Here is a 16,714-nt window from a genome sequence, read left to right on the forward strand (position 1 = left end):
AACTGGTTCCTTCCCAGAGAGCCACAGGTGAACTGTGTAGGATCTCTGTTATCCGCCATAAATGCATCACCAATGCAAGATCACACCTCTTCATCCCATCTCATTTTCCCATGACAAGATCAGTGCTACAGCCTGATTTTGTAGGCTTCAGCAACATTGCTGGCTTTCATGTGCAGGGCACAATAGACCATATGCATGTTGCACTGACTAGGCCATGTCACAACACGACAGAGTTCATCCAATAGAAAGGAATTCCATTCCATTCCATCAATGTGCAAGTGATCTGTGATCACCACATCTCTACTTCCTAGAGAACGCTTATGTTGCCAGTACATTTGACCACCCAGATGCCTACGAGACTGGTTACTGGGGGACAAGGGCTAATCTCTGCAGCCCCCCTGACTGACATGGAGCAGAGATGCAGTGCAGCCCATTTTACAACTAGAGCCAAGATGAAGCAGGTGAGAAGCCAACCGAAGATGTGATTTCACTGCTTGGACCAGGCTAATGGGACCTTGCATTTACTCCAGACTGAAAATGCTGCATAACCCGAGCATGCTCTTCACAGCTGGAGCAGACAAGGGAATGTGATAAATGCTGAAGAACTGGGAGAGCAGGAGCAAATTTCTAAGCAGAAGGATGAGAATGTTCAGAAAGAGAGACATACCCGTGTGCATGACAGTGCACAGCTGTGTGGGATGCAGCATGTCAGACAGGACTTAATTGGCATGCCTATCTAGCAGATGAGCTTAATTGAGTGTTTGACTATAAAACGTTTGTTGCTTGAAGCAGTTTGTTTGTATTCTGAGAGAGCTGACGGGGAGAAATGCAGCCTGTGTTGATGTGATTTATGTTCACTTTTGGCTCCCGTAAATAAAAATTAATATTATATATCAAATGAAGGCCTTTCTGTCTGCAGTGGCCTGAGAATGAACAATGGTGAATGCTGGGCTGCAGTGGTCTTTGGAGACAGAGTAGTAGTGGCTTTGAGAGGACTGTAAGTTTGCATGTGATTACAAAATGTTAAAGTGTGTGGCCTGGTAGTTAAACAGCAATTGGGGTTGGGGTATGAAATTGCATGTGTAATACACTGTCTGTCCACCATGTCACCTCTGTGCTATTAGAAGTATTGGGCTATGGCTCCTGGGCTACTACGTTGCACTTGAAGGTAACTTCAGACTGCCATGCATGACCAGAGTCATTACCAGGCTTCCAAAGCTATAGCACTCATAGAGATGCTTATCTGTTCCGTGCTCCCGGAAGTAGTAGGTGGCTAGTGAAGTGAGTCTGGGATACTTGTGCATAAGAAAAACTCAATAGACTTCATGGAGAGAAACACCCCATGAAACACAATTAAAATTTAACCCAAAACAGATTGCCATGACACTTAGCCAACAATCCATCCCTGATGGCATGTTCAAAATGCCTATCTTCAGGAAGAGGAATACTAGGAGCTATCCACTTAGAGACTTATAGAGTCATATAGCGTGGAAATAGATCCCCATTGGTCCATCCGGTCCATACCAACTATAATCCCAAACTAAACTAGTACCATCTGCCTGCGCTTGGCCCATATCCCTCCAAACCTTTCCTATCCATGTACCTATCCAAACATCTTTTAAATGTTGTAATTGTACCAACATGCATCACTTCTTAAGGAAGTTCGTTCCACATGCGAACCACCTTCTGTGTAAAACAAAATTTGCCCTTCATGCCTTTTTTAAATCTCTCTCCTCTCACCTAAAAATGTCCCTTAGTCTCGAATTCCCCCATCCTAGGGAAAAGACAACAACCATTAACTCCTTTCTAAACCCCTCATTATTTTATGACATTCTACAAAGTCACCTCTCAATGTCCTGCTCTCCAGGGTTAAAAGTCCCAGCCTATCTAGCCTTTCCTTATAACTTAAACCTTCCATACCTAGGAACATCCTGGTAAATCCCTTCTGAACCTCTCTAGCTTAATAATATCTTTCCTATAACTGGCCAACCAGAACTGGATGCAGTACTCCAGAAGGGGCCTCACCAATGTCCTGTATAACCTCAACATGACTTACCAACTTCTGTATTCAAAGACTGAGCAATGAAGGCACGCATGCCAAACACCTTTTTAACCACCCTGTCTATATGTGATGTAAACTTTAAATTCTGTACCTGAATCCCTGGGCCCCTCTGTTCTAAAACACTACCCAAGGCCCTACCTTTAATTGTATAAGCCCTACTCTTGTTTATTGTACCAAAATGCAATAACTCTCATGTATCCAGATTGAACTCCTATCTGCCATTTTTCAGCCCCGACCCATTTTATCAAAATGCCTTTGTAATCTTAGAAAACCTTCACTGTGTACTGTGCCACCAGTTTTGACGTCGTCCGCAAACGTACTAACCATGCCTTCTATATTGATACTTAAAGTCAAGCCCTGTTAAATTTCAGAAGCAAGCAATAAATTGCTTCTGAATTTTTAAGCAAATAGACACGCCTATTTCACAACTTAAATGCAAAAAAATGTTTCCATCTCTCATTAGAGTTGGTTAGTTCAGTTGGTTGGATGACTAATGTGTGATGCAGAGTGACATCAAGAGTATGGGTTTAATTCCCACAGTGGCTCAGTCATCATGAAGCTTCCACCTTCTCACCCTTGTCCCCCTGACCTGACACATGGTTACCCTTGGGTTTAACTCACCAATAATCATCTCTCTCTCTCTCTAATGAGAGAACAGCCCTACTTTCCTTTGGCACTTTGGCAATTACTACTGGTTGTTCTAAATCTTTGATGAATCTGATCTGTGAGTTGAGGGGGAGCTGGGGCGTAATAATAATGTCACTGTACCAGTAAGGTAATGCTCTGGATTTGTATCCTGCCACAGCAGCTGGTAAAATTTAAATTCAGTTCGTAAATCTGCAGTTTAGAGTCTCATTGATCATGACACATGGTGATCATGATGATAACTATCATTGGTTGTTGTCTAACATGTTCTGGTTTATTAATATCCAGTAACAGGAAACCTGCCACAGAAGTGTGTTTGACTGCGAAATATACTCAGAAATGTTCAGTTCAAGGGGTGTTCGGAATAGGCAACAAATGTTGACATTACCAGCAGCACCCAGTTTCTGTGATATCATAAAGATGAAAAAAATCTTCACCTTTGGGTTAATAAAATGTGAGGCTGGATGAACACAGCAGGCCAAGTAGCATCTCAGCACCTTTGGGTTGTTGCTGCTGTTCTATGCTGAACTTATTACAAATATTTTGACTTATTTGAGATTTTTATGGGTGAGTTAAAGTTCAACAAAGTTTTTACAGAAAGGTGAGCCTTTTTTGAAAAGTTCGGAGTATGTTTACCAGATTTGAATTCTTCACTCTTCCTGACAATCACATCACGCTCATCATACTTTCTGAATTATTTGTGGATTAAAGATTGTTTTCCACCAGGTCTCATTTTCCCTTTTGCCATTTATTGTAAAAGCTTTATTCTTTTGTTTCAAGATCTACAGCTCATTAGCCTAGCTTACTAGGTTGTATTTCAGACAGCGTATCATGTTCCTGTCAATTGTGTGATGCTTCCAAAGTCCAATTTTGTCCCTTACTTAACTACATACACAGGGTTTTTTTAATGCCTTCATCTTTTCATAAAATTCTATTATCTCTCAATGCACAGTTCCTGTATGATTAATGGTTCTCCAGTGTAAACTCGTTGAGGTAATGAAAAACTAGGTCTTCCTAATGTTAATTTTGGAGGTTCTGTGATCATTTACCTTAACTAGGTAGTTGACAATATGCAGCAATTTTTTGACAATTCATTAAGAAATAGTAGTTTAGATATGATAGATCAGTAATTAGGCAAGGAATGTATAAGAAATGTTAACGAGTTTTGAGAAGATTTGTAGCTCAGGTTGAGGTTCTGGATGTGAGTTTGCTCGCTGAGCTGGAAGGTTAGGTTCCAGACGTTTCGTCACCATTCTAGGTAACATCATCAGTGAGCCTCCGACAAAGCGCTAGTGTTATGTCCCGCTTTCTATTTATCTGGTTAGGTTTCCTTGGGTTGGTGATGTCATTTCCTGTGTTGGTGATGTCATTTCCTGTTCTTTTTCTCAGGGGATGGTAGATTGGCTCCAAATCAGTGTGTTTGTTGATGGAGTTGCGGTTGGAATGCCATGCTTCTAGGAATTCTCGTGTGTGTCTCTGTTTGGCTTGTCCTAGGATGGATGTGTTGTCCCAATCAAAGTGGTGTCCTTCCTCATCTGTATGTAAGGATACGAGTGGTAGTGGGTCATGTCGTTTTGTGGCTAGCTTTCTACATTGGACAAATTGGCAGAAAGCTAGCCACCAGAATACAGGAACATCAACTAGCCACAAAACGACATGACCCCACTATCACTCGTATCCTTACATACAGATGAGGAAGGACACACACGAGAATTTCTAGAAGCATGGCATTCCACCCGGAACTCCATCAACAAACACATTGATTTGGAGCCAATCTACCATCTCCTGAGAAAAAGAACAGGAAATGACATCACCAACATAGGAAATGACATCACCAACCCAAGGAAACCTAACCAGATAAATAGAAAGCGGGACATAACACCAGCGCTTCGTCGGAGGCTCACTGATGATGTTACCTAGAATGGTGACGAAACATCTGAAAACTAACCTTCCAGCTCAGCGAGCAAACTCACATCCAGTATAACAAGTGTGATGGCTATTTTTATTCACACATGGACTTCACTGGCTGGCTAATATTTATTGCCCACCGATAGTTGCCCTTGAGAAGGTGATATTGGGCTGCTTCATTGAAGTGCTGTTCATGTGCTGTAGGTAGACCCACAATGTTTTTAGGGAGGGAATCCAGGATTTTGACCCAGTGACATTAAAGGAGTGGCGAATTGTTTCGAAGTCAAGATAGTGATTACCTTGGAGGGGATCTTGGTGCATACCTCTGCTGCCCTTGTCCCTCTGGATGGAAGTGGTCATGGGGTTGGAAGGTGCTGTCTAAGGATCTTTGGTGAATTTCTGCCATGCATCTTGTTTATAGTACACACTGCTGTTACTGGGCATTGGTAGTGGAGGGAATGGAAGCTTGTGGATGTGCTGTGTCTCAAGCCAGCTGCTTTGTGCTAGATTGTCAAGCTTCCTGAGTGGTGTTGAAACTGCACATATCTAGGCGAGTGAGGAATATTCCATCATACTCCTGATTTGCATCTTGTGGATGGTGGACAGTCTTTGGGGAGTCAGGAGGTGTGTTACTAGCTGCAGTATTCCTAGCCTCTGACCTGTTGTTGGAGCTGCTGTGTTTCTGTGGTGACGCCATTTGAGTTTCTGATCAATGGTAACCCCCCAGGATATTGATAGTGGGGGATTCAGTTATGGTAACAATATTGAAGATCAAGGGGTATTAATAAATTGTCTCTTGTTGGAGTTGGTCATTGCCTGGCACAAATGTAACTTGCCACGTGTCAGCCCGGTTATTGTCCAGATCTTGTTGCATTTGTACAGAGACTGTTTCAGTATTTGAGGAACTACGAATGTTACTGAACATTGTGCAGTCATTGGCAAACATTCCGATCTCTGACTTTATGATGGAAAAAAGATTTTCTAGATGTAGTCTAACCAGTACCTTGTATAGTTGTAACAATTTTTATATTGCATTCCTGTTGAAATCAAGGCTGACATTGGATTTGCCTTCCCTAGTGTCTGCTGAACTTGGAGGACAAGTCTGTACTACTATGGGTAGCATGTTGTCGGGGCCCATAGCCTTTACAGTATCCACTGCCTCCATCTATTTCTTGATATCACATAGTGTGAATCAAATTGGCTGAAGCCTGCTGGGAACTATTGGATGAGGTCAAGCTGGATCATGTACTCTGCACTTCTGGCTGAAGATGGTGACAATGATCCGGCCTTCTGTTTGGCACTGATACACTCGGCTGTTCCATCATTGAGGATGGGAATATTTGTGATGCCTTCTCCTCCAGTGAGTTGTGTAATTGCCCACCAGCAATCATGAATGATTGTGGCTGGACAGCAAAACTTAGATCTGTTCTAGTGGTGTTGGGGCTGCTTACCTCTGTCTATCACTTGCTGTTTGACATTCAAATAGCCCTGTTTAGTATCTTCACCAGGTTGACATCTCTTTCAGATATGCCCGGTGCTGCTCCTGGTATGCTGTCTCTCACTCTCCATTGAACCAGGATTGACCCCTTGGCTTGATGGTAGTCGTTGAGCGGGAGATGTGCTGGGCCGTGAGGTTGAAGATTACATTAGAATACGACTCTGCGTTGGCCCACAGCACCTCATGGATGCCCAGTCCTGAGTTACTACATGTGTTCAAAGTCTGTCCCATTTAGCTCAGTGATGGTGCCACACAACACAATGATGTCTGTTAAAGTGAAGGTGGGACTTCATCTCTACAAAGATTAAGAGTGACCACTGCTCACTGATAAAATCCTGGACAGGTGCATTTTCCACTGGCAGATTGGATGAGATCCAATATGTTTTTCCCTCTTGTTGGTTCTCCTACCGTAGATCCAGCTATATCCTTTAGGATCCATCAGTAGTGCTGTTGCTAAGCCACTCTTGGTAGTGGACATTGAAATCCTAAACCCAAAGTACATTTTGTGCACTAGCCACCCTCAGTACTCAGTCCAAGTGTTGCTCACCATGGAGGAGAACTGATTTGTTAGCTGATGGTGGACAGTGCCTGGTAATCAGGAGGTTTTCTTGCCCGTTAGTATGACTGTGTCAGGTTGATCTTGACTAGTATGTGATACTGCTGTCACAGTTTTGGCATCAGCCACCAAAATTTAGTAAGGAGAACTTTTTAGGGTTTGAGATTGTTTCTGCTGTTGCCTTTTCCAGTGCCTAGGTCTGTCTAGTTTTGTTTCTTTATGAAATTTCATAGCAGTTGATACAACTGAATGAGTTGCTATGCCATTTCAGTGGGCAAGTGAGAGAGATTCACTGTGGTGCTGAAGTCACGTGTAGGCCAGGCCAGGTGAGGATGATGGATTTCTTTGCCTGAAGGACATTAGTGAGCTAGATGGGTTTTTCCAACAGTCAACATGGTTTCATGGTCATCAGTCACTTCTTAATTCTAGGTGTTCGATGGCTTTGTTTTATTTTGTTGAATTCACATTCCATCATCTGCTTTGGAGGGATTCAAACCTGGCTCCCCAGAATATTAGCTGACTTTCTGTATTAATAACCTAGCAACAATACCACTAGGCCATCAACTTGCAGTGAGAATGCTTCACCAATCCTGAAGCCATCCTGTAGGATAGACAAGCGGGGCTGGTGGTTTGCATTGTCTTTGCCTTTGTCCATCTCTCAAGCTGATGTAGGGGAACTCCTGGTTTACTCCCCCAGAAGATTGATGCATGTTTCGCTGGATTTTCTTGCCACTAACCATCTCTCATCTATACTTATTGACATATTTTGTTTTGGGGCCTGGCTATCCGTGCTGTGTCAATCGACGATCTAAAACTTCTTGGCAATGACCATGGACAGCCAGCTACTCATGATTCCGGATGACCATTGTCCCCTTACCCACCTGCTTTTGATAGTTAGTTTTCATTGCTTATAATTTTCAAAAACAGGTAGTGTGCTGACTGATAAGTTTTTTATTTATGCTGTAGAGGCTAGTTACTACTGTAACACAATTAAATGAGATTTCATACTGCACAGAAAATACCAAATAAGAAATGTTAAAATACACTGGTTTGCAGTGTAGTTTCCAACAGTGACCAATATCAGACTGTATACTTCAGACCTGCCATTACCTGTGCAGAAAGAATATATCAGAATTAAATCAAAATCACAGAGAATTTGACCCATAATTAATACATCTTCTGTTTATCTTCAAGTATACATTCTGTAATTGCAATTTTTTTCCTGTCATTACAGTTTTACTGATTAGCAATCAGTTTCTGATTTTAGGTAGTTCAAATCACCCCCTGGTTCTAGACACTCGACTTACTTAAGGAGTGTGAAATGAAGTAGACAGATGTTTCAGGGCAAAAGAACCTCTGTTTATTTACAATGCAAAGGGTGCATATAACACAAATATAGGTAAATGCAATAATCTGGAAAATTGATACTGTCAATTATACAGAGGATAGTCTAACTAATAAGTACACCATTAGCTAGATTAAAGCTATTAGAACCTAGAGACAACAGTTTTAATTACAGAGCCTTTTAATCAGGCTTCCTACCCATGGGGACACAATGCACTGTCACAACCCACCTGCTAGCTAAGTCAGAACTTTGGGATCATGAGATTTTCCACTCACCTCTGAGGAACAAGCAGTCTTAAACTGCACCTAGTTGCTGAGGTTCTTGTCTTTGGTTCTGTTGGTTCGGAACTGGCACGTGTCTGGAAGCTCTTGTTCGGATAGTACTTGGCTGGCTTCCCCACTTTCGGATGTCCTTTGTTCCAATGGTGCCGTTGGTTTACTTCCCTGTTCTTGGTTCTCACTTTGTCCTCTATGATTCCTGGTTTTGAAGCGGCTTATTGGGACTGAAAGCCTGTAGGAAAGTTGTTTGTGCAGAAGCTTATTGGGAGAAGTTTGTCTCCTCCAGATGCGGTCAGGACTGGCAATTATACAGACTGTTGTGCCCTGTTATCTCCCCTCAAATCTGTGTGGTCCATGGAGTTCCTGGTGTTTCCAGTGTGAACTGATTTTGATTGAAGTTGAATGTTTTGATGTCTCACTGAATGAGTGGATTTCAATTGAAGTTGCACATTCGGTATCTCTGTCGCCTCCGTGGTGTCTGTGCTGTGTAGTCTGAGGTGTAGAAGCTATCCTGGCTAGAGTCAGTTGCTTGATCTTTTAGAGTGGAGGTGTAAATTGGAATTCCAGGCTAAGCAATGATTCCAGACAGAGACATTCTGTGGATTGTGTTTGTGTATTTTCCACAGAACTCATTCTAGCTTCCATTTATCTTTTCAAAGTTTTGAAAAGTCCAGGGCTTTGTCCAGTATTTTGGATAATGGGGATTTTTGCTTAATCCTACAATAATGAATACATGTTTTAGACCTTTTAATAATTTCAGAACAACATTGCAAATATTGAAATTAGGAGTTTCTAATAGATTGGTTCAGAAACTTTGTGATCTGTGTCACTTGAGATAGACTTAGGTAAGGGCTCTGTCATTTTTCTAGTGAACAGGTGCTTCTTCTGTGGCTAAGGCACCACAGTACAATTTATAATCTCAATTGACATTTGCTTTCAAATTTTCATGGAAAAGGTGGGCATTTTGCAGGACAATAAAGGGGCAGCATTGGGTAAATTTGTTGACAGTATGTTTTTACGGTTATGACTTGGACAGTAAATTGGATCTAACTTTAGTTAAGAATGAGATAGGTGGAGGAGGAAATACTTTTACATAGAAATTGCACTTAAACGCATTACACTTGGGTGTAAATTTATTATATTCATTGAATATATATGTGAGAAACAAAAATCCTATAAACAAAAATCATGAAAGCCTGACTGAGGGGAAAAAAAATCATTTAGCATTAAATACTGGTGGTAGTTGTAATGATGAATCTTTTCATCCTTCTTATGGATATTTACAATGTGCTTGTTTCTATTTGAGCAAGAAGGGTTACAGAATAATTATAATGGATGCACTCCAGCTCCTTCTGCTCTTGACAGCCCTACAGTTTACAGAATACCCTGTCATACTTGTTGTAAGTCATAAAATCACACTAATGTCCTGCACATTCTATTCTTCATCTGTATTTGGCATGAAATAGCCTGGCTTTCCACTTTTACTGTTGCCCTGATAGGGTTACTGTTTTCTGTCCAGCCCACTCCCTTATATTTCTGTTTATCTGCTTTTCCTATAGTGCTATGTTCCAACGTGTCCAATTGGACTGCCTCGAAAATTCTTGGCTTTCTGATCTGTAAGACACAACTCTTTTCTAACCTTGGGCATGCTCAGCCTGTGATACACTGCATGCATCCCTGCCTTATCTGTTTCAATGATCAAAGGTAAAGTGTCCTCCACTCATTTTTATCTCCTGCTGTTTCCCAATTTCCATTTAGCTTCCAGACCAGCCAGCCTTGATAGTAGCAGGACATCCAGTAGCAATAACAATAATAATGCTTCAGCTCACGATGTAAAAGGTATGCCTTGGCTGATTACCTTTTTTAATCAGTTCCACTTTTATATTGTTACTGTTCTCACATTTCTTATTTTTTATTTAGGCTGCGTGCTGAAATGCAATGAGTGTTTACGGGATGAGTATTTTTTTGATGATTCAGAATCTTTTCCTACACAGAATTTTGGAGAGAAAATGTTATTTTATTCTGCTAGGTCTGGTACCTGTCTTATTTGTATGTAGAATGTTTGAAATTATTAGGTCAAGTGTGAATACAATTTCCTCATTTTCTATTGCATTCAGTATTAAACTGACTTCAACAAGAATACCTACATTTTATGGTAGAATATAAGTGCAAAGGTAATCCAATGCTGTTACCACAATAAGCACGATTCGTTGATAAATTGTACCTACCACTATCACCGTCTGGCTCCATATAAATATTTAGATTTGCTTTGCTCATGCAGGTATGATATTTAGTGTTCTAATCCACAACAATTTGATCTTTTGTTCGTTCCATTTGCATAGAAATGCCAGGTGTTTTTCCTGTACTCTGTATTTCATTTCCAATATGGTAGATGAGGTTAGGTTTTACGCCATGATTTCTTTTGCTTTTAAACAGGTGCAGTTAATGGCAGCCGCAGTAGATCCCAAAGTCACAGCAGTGGAGAATATGGTCCAATTTATGATGATCAAGTATTGTTGAGCAGCAGCCTTCAATATAATCATCATATACAAAACTTGGAAAAAGACAACTCATCCTTCCAGCATGAAGAACCTAGAAGTGATGGAACCCAAGCTCATTCTCAGCAAAGAAATAAAGCCACATCACCTGGAAGTGAAGTAGTTACCTTGCAACAGTTTCTGGATGAAAGCAACGTAAACCAATCCCCAGAGGTCAGTTGCACAGTAAAATAGTTAGTGTGTAGAGGATCTGGATCAGCACAGGCTTTGGAGGGCCGAAGGGCCTGTTTCTGTGCTGTAATTTTCTTTACTCTTTGTACACCAGTTATAGTATTTCTTGATCAGTTGTTTCTCATTTACATTGATGCAATCTGGTCTGTCTCAACAAAGATGATTATCGAGGTGGAACCACCAAACGTTTTCTCCCTTCATTTTCCCTAAAATTTCTGTTTGTGGATCTCGCTTTCTCATCTTCTCTCATTTGCTGTGCACATCCATTTACTCAATTTGTTCCAAATCTTCTGATATAGCTGTTGATCTCCATCTTGAAAATTTCACTTGACCTTACATTCACAGCCTTTCTGGACAGAGAATGCTGGATTTCCATCTACACGTTTTAAGTGAAAAACATTTCCTGATTTAATTCCTAAATGTTTCAGAGATAGTAGGAACTGCAGATGCTGGAGAATCTGAGATGACAGGGTTGTAGAGTTGGATGAACACAGGCCGCCTTCTTTCTGAAGAAGGGTCTATGCCCGAAACGTCAGCTTTCCTGCTCCTCTGATACTGCTTGGCCTGCTGTGTTCATCCAGCTCTACACCCTGTTTCTCTCAATTCCTAAATGACCTGGATCCAATTTCAAAGTTGTGCCTACTTCTTCGGGATTTCCTCCCCATAGGAAATAATTTATCTGCATCTAATCTAAGAAATTCCTTGATAATTTTAAACAACTCAATTGGATCATCCTTCAGTTGTTAAAACTTTGCACAATACAATGCAAGCTCGTCTAATGTCATCAATATGTTCAGGAATAGTGCCAGAAGACTGGAGGATAGCAAATGTTGTCCCCTTGTTCAAGAAGGGGAGGAGGATCAGTCCTGGGAATTACAGACCAGTGAGCCTTACTTCGGTTGTAGGTAAAGTGTTGGAAATGATTATAAGAGATAGGATTTATTATCATCTAGAATAGAATAATTTGTTAGGGATAGTCAACACGGTTTTGTAAAGGGTAGGTCATGCCTCATAAACCTTACTGAGTTCTTTGAGAAGGTGACCAAACAGGTGGATGAGGGTAAAGCGGTTGATGTGGTATAAATGGACTTTAGTAAAGCATTTGATAAGGTTCCCCACGGTAGGCTATTGCATAAAATACGGAGTCATGGGATTGAGGGTGATTTGGTGGTTTGAATCAAAAATTAGCTAGTGGGAAGAAGACAGAGGGTGGTGGTTGATTGGAAATGTTCATCCTGGAATTCAGTTACTAATGGTGTACCGCAAGGATCTGTTTTGGGGCCACTGCTGTTTGTCATTTTTATAAATGACCTGGATGAGGGTGTAGAAGGATGGGTTAGTAAATTTGCAGATGACACTAAAGTTGGTGGAGTTGTGGATAGTGCGGAAGGATGTTGCAGGTTACAGAGGGACATAGATAAGCTGCAGAGATGGGCTGAGAGGTGGCAAATGGGCGAGTTTAATGCAGAAAAATGTGAGGTGATTCACTTTGGAAGGAGTAACAGGAATACAGAGCACTGGGCTATTGGTAAGATTCTTGGTAGTGTGGATGAGCAGAAAAATCTCTGTGTCCATGTCCACAGATCCTTGAAGGTTGCCACCCAGGTTGATAGGATTGTTAAGAAAGCGTACGGTGTGTTAGGTTTTATTGGTAGAGGGATTGAGTTTCGGAGCCATGAGGTCATGCTGCAGGCGTACAACACTGGTGCGTCCACATTTGGAGTATTGCGTACTGTTCTGGTCACCGCATTATAGGAAGGATTTGGAAGCATTGGAAAGGGTGCAGACGAGATTTACCAGGATGTTGCCTGGTATGGAGGGAAGGTCTTATGAGGAAAGGCTGAGGGACGTGAGGCTGGTTTCATTAGTGAGAAGAAGGTAAAGAGGTGACTTACGTACTAGATGATTAGAGGATTAGATAGGGTGGACAGTGAGAGCCTTTTTCCTCGGATGGAGATGGCTACCACGAGGGGACATAGCTTTAAATTGAGGGGTGATACATATAGGACAGATGTCAGAGGTAGGTTCTTAACTCAGAGAGTAGTAAGGGCGTGGAATGCCCTGCCTGCCACTGTAGTAGACTCGCCAAGTTTAAGGGCATTTAAATGGTCATTGGATAAACATATGGATAATAGTGGAATAGTGTAGGTTAGATGGGCTTCAGTTTGATTTTATAGGGTTGGTGCAACATCGAGGGCCGAAGGGCCTGTACTGCACTGTAGTATTCCATGTTCTATGTTCTAATCTACTTAATTTTTATTTATAATTGCTGAATGAAGGTATCCTGCACCGTTTTCAACATATGTTTCTTGGAGTATCTCCAAGAATAACTGTGTAATTCTTAATGTAGCAAAATTCAGTAACACCTGATTTTACTTTCAAACATTGGATTTTACAAATATAGTGTCAGGCTATTATTGAATTCGTGACAGGATGTAACAAATCAGCTGCAACCAATCCTGAAATAAATATATATTATTAACTCTCTTATTCAAACAGCTTACTTTTCCTCTTCAGAGGAAATAAGCGCACACATCGCCAACCAAAATTCTGAGAAATTGTAGATCATTTGATATTTTTTCTAGATAACAACTTGTGGAGCTAGATGAAGACAGCTGGCTAAAGAGAATCTTAGGAACACAAAAGCTGAAGATTCGGGCCGAGACCCTTCATCAGAAAAGGGGGATGAGGAGAGGATTCTAAAATAAATAGGGAGAGAGAGGGAGGCGGACCGAAGATGGATAGAGGAGAAGATAGGTGGAGAGGAGAAAATAGGTGGGAAGGTAGGGAAAGAATAGGTCCGTCCGGGGAGGACGGACAGGTCAAGGGGGTGGGATGAGGTTAGGTAGGAAATGGAGGTGCGGCTTGAGGTGGGAGGAGCGAATAGGTGAGTGGAAGAACGGGTTTGGCAGGCGGGGATGAGCTGGGCTGGTTTTAGGATGCAGTGGGCGGAGGGGAGATTTTGAAGGTGGTGAAATCCACATTGATACCATTGGGCTGCAGGGTTCCCAAGCGGAATATGAGTTGCTGCTCCTGCAATGTTGAGGAAACCACAGCGGATGCAGTATACCACATTGGCGGATGTGCAGGTGAACCTCTGCTTGATGTGGAAAGTCTTCTTGGGGCCTGGGATAGGTGTGAGCGAGGAGGTGTGGGGGCAGTTGTAGCACTTCCTGCGGTTGCAGGGGAAAGTGTCAGGTGTGGTGGGGTTGGAGGGGAGTGTGGAGCGGACAAGTGAGTCACGGAGAGAGTGGTCTGTCCGGAAGGCAGACAAGGATGGGTTTGGAAAAACGTCTTTAGTGGTGGGGTCGGATAGTAGATGGCAGAAGTGTTGGAGGATAATGCGTTGTATCCGGAGGTTGGTGGAGTAGTATGTGAGGACTAGGGGGATTCTCTTTTGGCGGTTATTGTGAGGTGGGGTGTGAGGGTTGAGGTGCGGGAAATGCGGGAGACATGGTCAAGCGTATTCTCGACCACTGCTGGGGGCGGGGGGTGGTGGGGGTAAGTTTCAGTCCTTGAAGAACGAGGACATCTCGGATGTATGGGAGTGGAATGCCTCATCCTGGGAGCAGATGTGGCGGAGGCAAAGGAATTGGGAATAGGGGATGGAATTTTTGCAGGAAGGTGGGTGGAAGGAGGTGTACTCCAGCTAGCTGTGGGAGTCGGTGGGCTTGAAATGGACATTGGTGTGTAGGTGGTTGCCTGAGATGAGACAGAAAGGTCCAGGAAGGTGAGGGATGTGTTGCAGATGGTCCAGGTGAACTTGAGGTTGGGATGGAAGGTGTTGGTAAAATGGATGAACTGTTCGATCTCCTCTTGGGAGCATGAGGCAGCGCCAATACAGTCATCAATGTAACGGAGGAAGCGGTGAGGTTTAGGGCCAGTGTGGGAAACCAAGCAGAGGCTTGGGGACCACTTTGCAGAACACCTACACTTGGTTTGCAGTAAACAACGGCACCTCCCAGTCACAAACCATTTCAACTCCCCCTCCCATTCCTTAGACGACGTCCATCCTGGGCCTCCTGCAGTGCCATAATGATGCCACCCGTAGGTTGCAGGAGCAGCAACTCATATGCCGCTTGGGAACCCTGCAGCCCAATGGTATCAATGTGGACTTCACAAGCTTCAAAGTCTCCCCTTCCCCCACTGTGTCCCAAAACCAGCCCAACTCATCCCCGCCTCCCTAACCTGTTCTTCCTCTCACGTATCCCCTCCTCCCAACTCAAGCCGCACCTCCATTTCCAGCCTACTAACCTCATCCTGCCTCCTTGACCTACCTCCCCACCCATACTCTCCTCTCCACCTATTTTCTTTTCTATCCATTTTCGGTCTGCCTCCCCCTCTCTCCATATTTATTTCAGAATGCTCTCCCCATCCCGCTTTTCTGATGAAGGGTCAAGCTTTTGTGCTCCTAAGATGCTGCTTGACCTGCTGTGTTCATCCAGCTCCACACTTTGTTATCTCAGATTCTCTAGTATCTGCAGTTCCCATTATATCTGATTTTTTCTACTTTATTTTCTGCACAACTAGCCGCAATTGCCTTAACAGCTCCTATTCAGTAGATCTGATATGTTAATACTGAAACTGAGGGGAGAAACGCACAGTCTAGGAATTTTCTCAGATCTGCATCTACTACAGTGGAAGTTCAGTTAAGTTATGAAATGGGCAGAAATCCAAGGAAGTTTCCATTTGTGGTTTATTTATAAAACTATAACTGACTAACAATTTAAATATATGTTTCTGAATATTTGATCAGCTATGAGTCAGATTAGTGAATGAGAGGCTACTCAGGATGGAGTCCTGTTTATAGGGCTACATGAGAAAGGAAAGATGAGACTTCCAATTTTTAAATGGTGATTTTTTTTAAAATCTAGAATCACAGCTATGATATCAGCTATGAAAAGTGCTGCAAGATGTGGTATATTTTAGCTGAAAAAACTCAATATAGAGTGAGATAAAATCTGTTAATATATTTAATAACTTGCTAATTATTCATATTTTGTTTGCACAGGTCCATTCTGAAAGCCAAGACAATATTTTCGATGATGTTTTCACAAAAATCACAGATTTTCCTGAACTGGTTGGAACCGAGAAATTGAATCAAGAAGTTATCAATAATGGTGCTACTGTAAAATCATCTGGAGGAAGAGAGATTGCAGATTCTTTTATTGGCAAATTACAAAAGTCTGAACAATACATGTGGCCATGTATTCGGAAATCAGACCGTATCTCTGTTACAAGCAGTGCAATAGAGCCAACCATTGTAAACCAAGGAAAGACTGTGTCAGTCAGTGAACTGCCAATTATGCCACAACGACCAGCTCAAACAGACTGCTGCAGTTCTCCTATTCTACCCCGTGCAAGTCATGTGATCTCTACAGCAGAGGGGTCGAATCGAAGAACAAGCATTCATGAATTCATGTCGCGAGATAATAGAGCACCTGTATCAATAGATCCTTCTCCAGGCAAGGTGGTAACGAGCGCTCGGACTTTACCCAGTGAGTACCAAGCTGATCATTACCACCAACCCCTTTTTTCTAAGCTTGTAGCTTATCAGGTTCAAGCAGCATCCAATTTGCAGAAATCTCAATCAATCAGTCCCTTCATTCATGGTCAGTCTCTAGATTTTGACTGTAATAGTACAAACATCAAGAGAGTTTTCACTGGCACTGTAACTGATGAAAAAGGTCAAA

General features: G+C 42.3%; 1 protein-coding gene across 13 annotated transcripts in view; it reads left to right on the forward strand.

Annotated features, from left to right (window-relative positions):
• The window catches only part of LOC125454694 (girdin-like), a 322,453-nt gene that overhangs the window by 294,509 nt on the left and 11,230 nt on the right, over nt 1-16,714 (forward strand). For 8 of the 13 annotated variants that reach the window (XM_048535750.1, XM_048535754.1, XM_048535756.1 and 5 more), the window contains 4 exons: nt 9,852-9,908; nt 10,051-10,131; nt 10,729-11,003; nt 16,033-16,519. In XM_048535750.1, coding sequence (XP_048391707.1) covers nt 9,852-9,908; nt 10,051-10,131; nt 10,729-11,003; nt 16,033-16,519 — 900 coding nt within the window. The remainder of the gene's footprint in view (nt 1-9,851; nt 9,909-10,050; nt 10,132-10,728; nt 11,004-16,032; nt 16,520-16,714) is intronic. The other 5 variants (XM_048535755.1, XM_059648515.1, XM_059648517.1 and 2 more) reach the window with 2 other exon arrangements.

This window comes from Stegostoma tigrinum, chromosome 9, assembly GCF_030684315.1.
Source record: "Stegostoma tigrinum isolate sSteTig4 chromosome 9, sSteTig4.hap1, whole genome shotgun sequence".
Classification (NCBI taxonomy): Eukaryota; Metazoa; Chordata; class Chondrichthyes; order Orectolobiformes; family Stegostomatidae; genus Stegostoma; species Stegostoma tigrinum.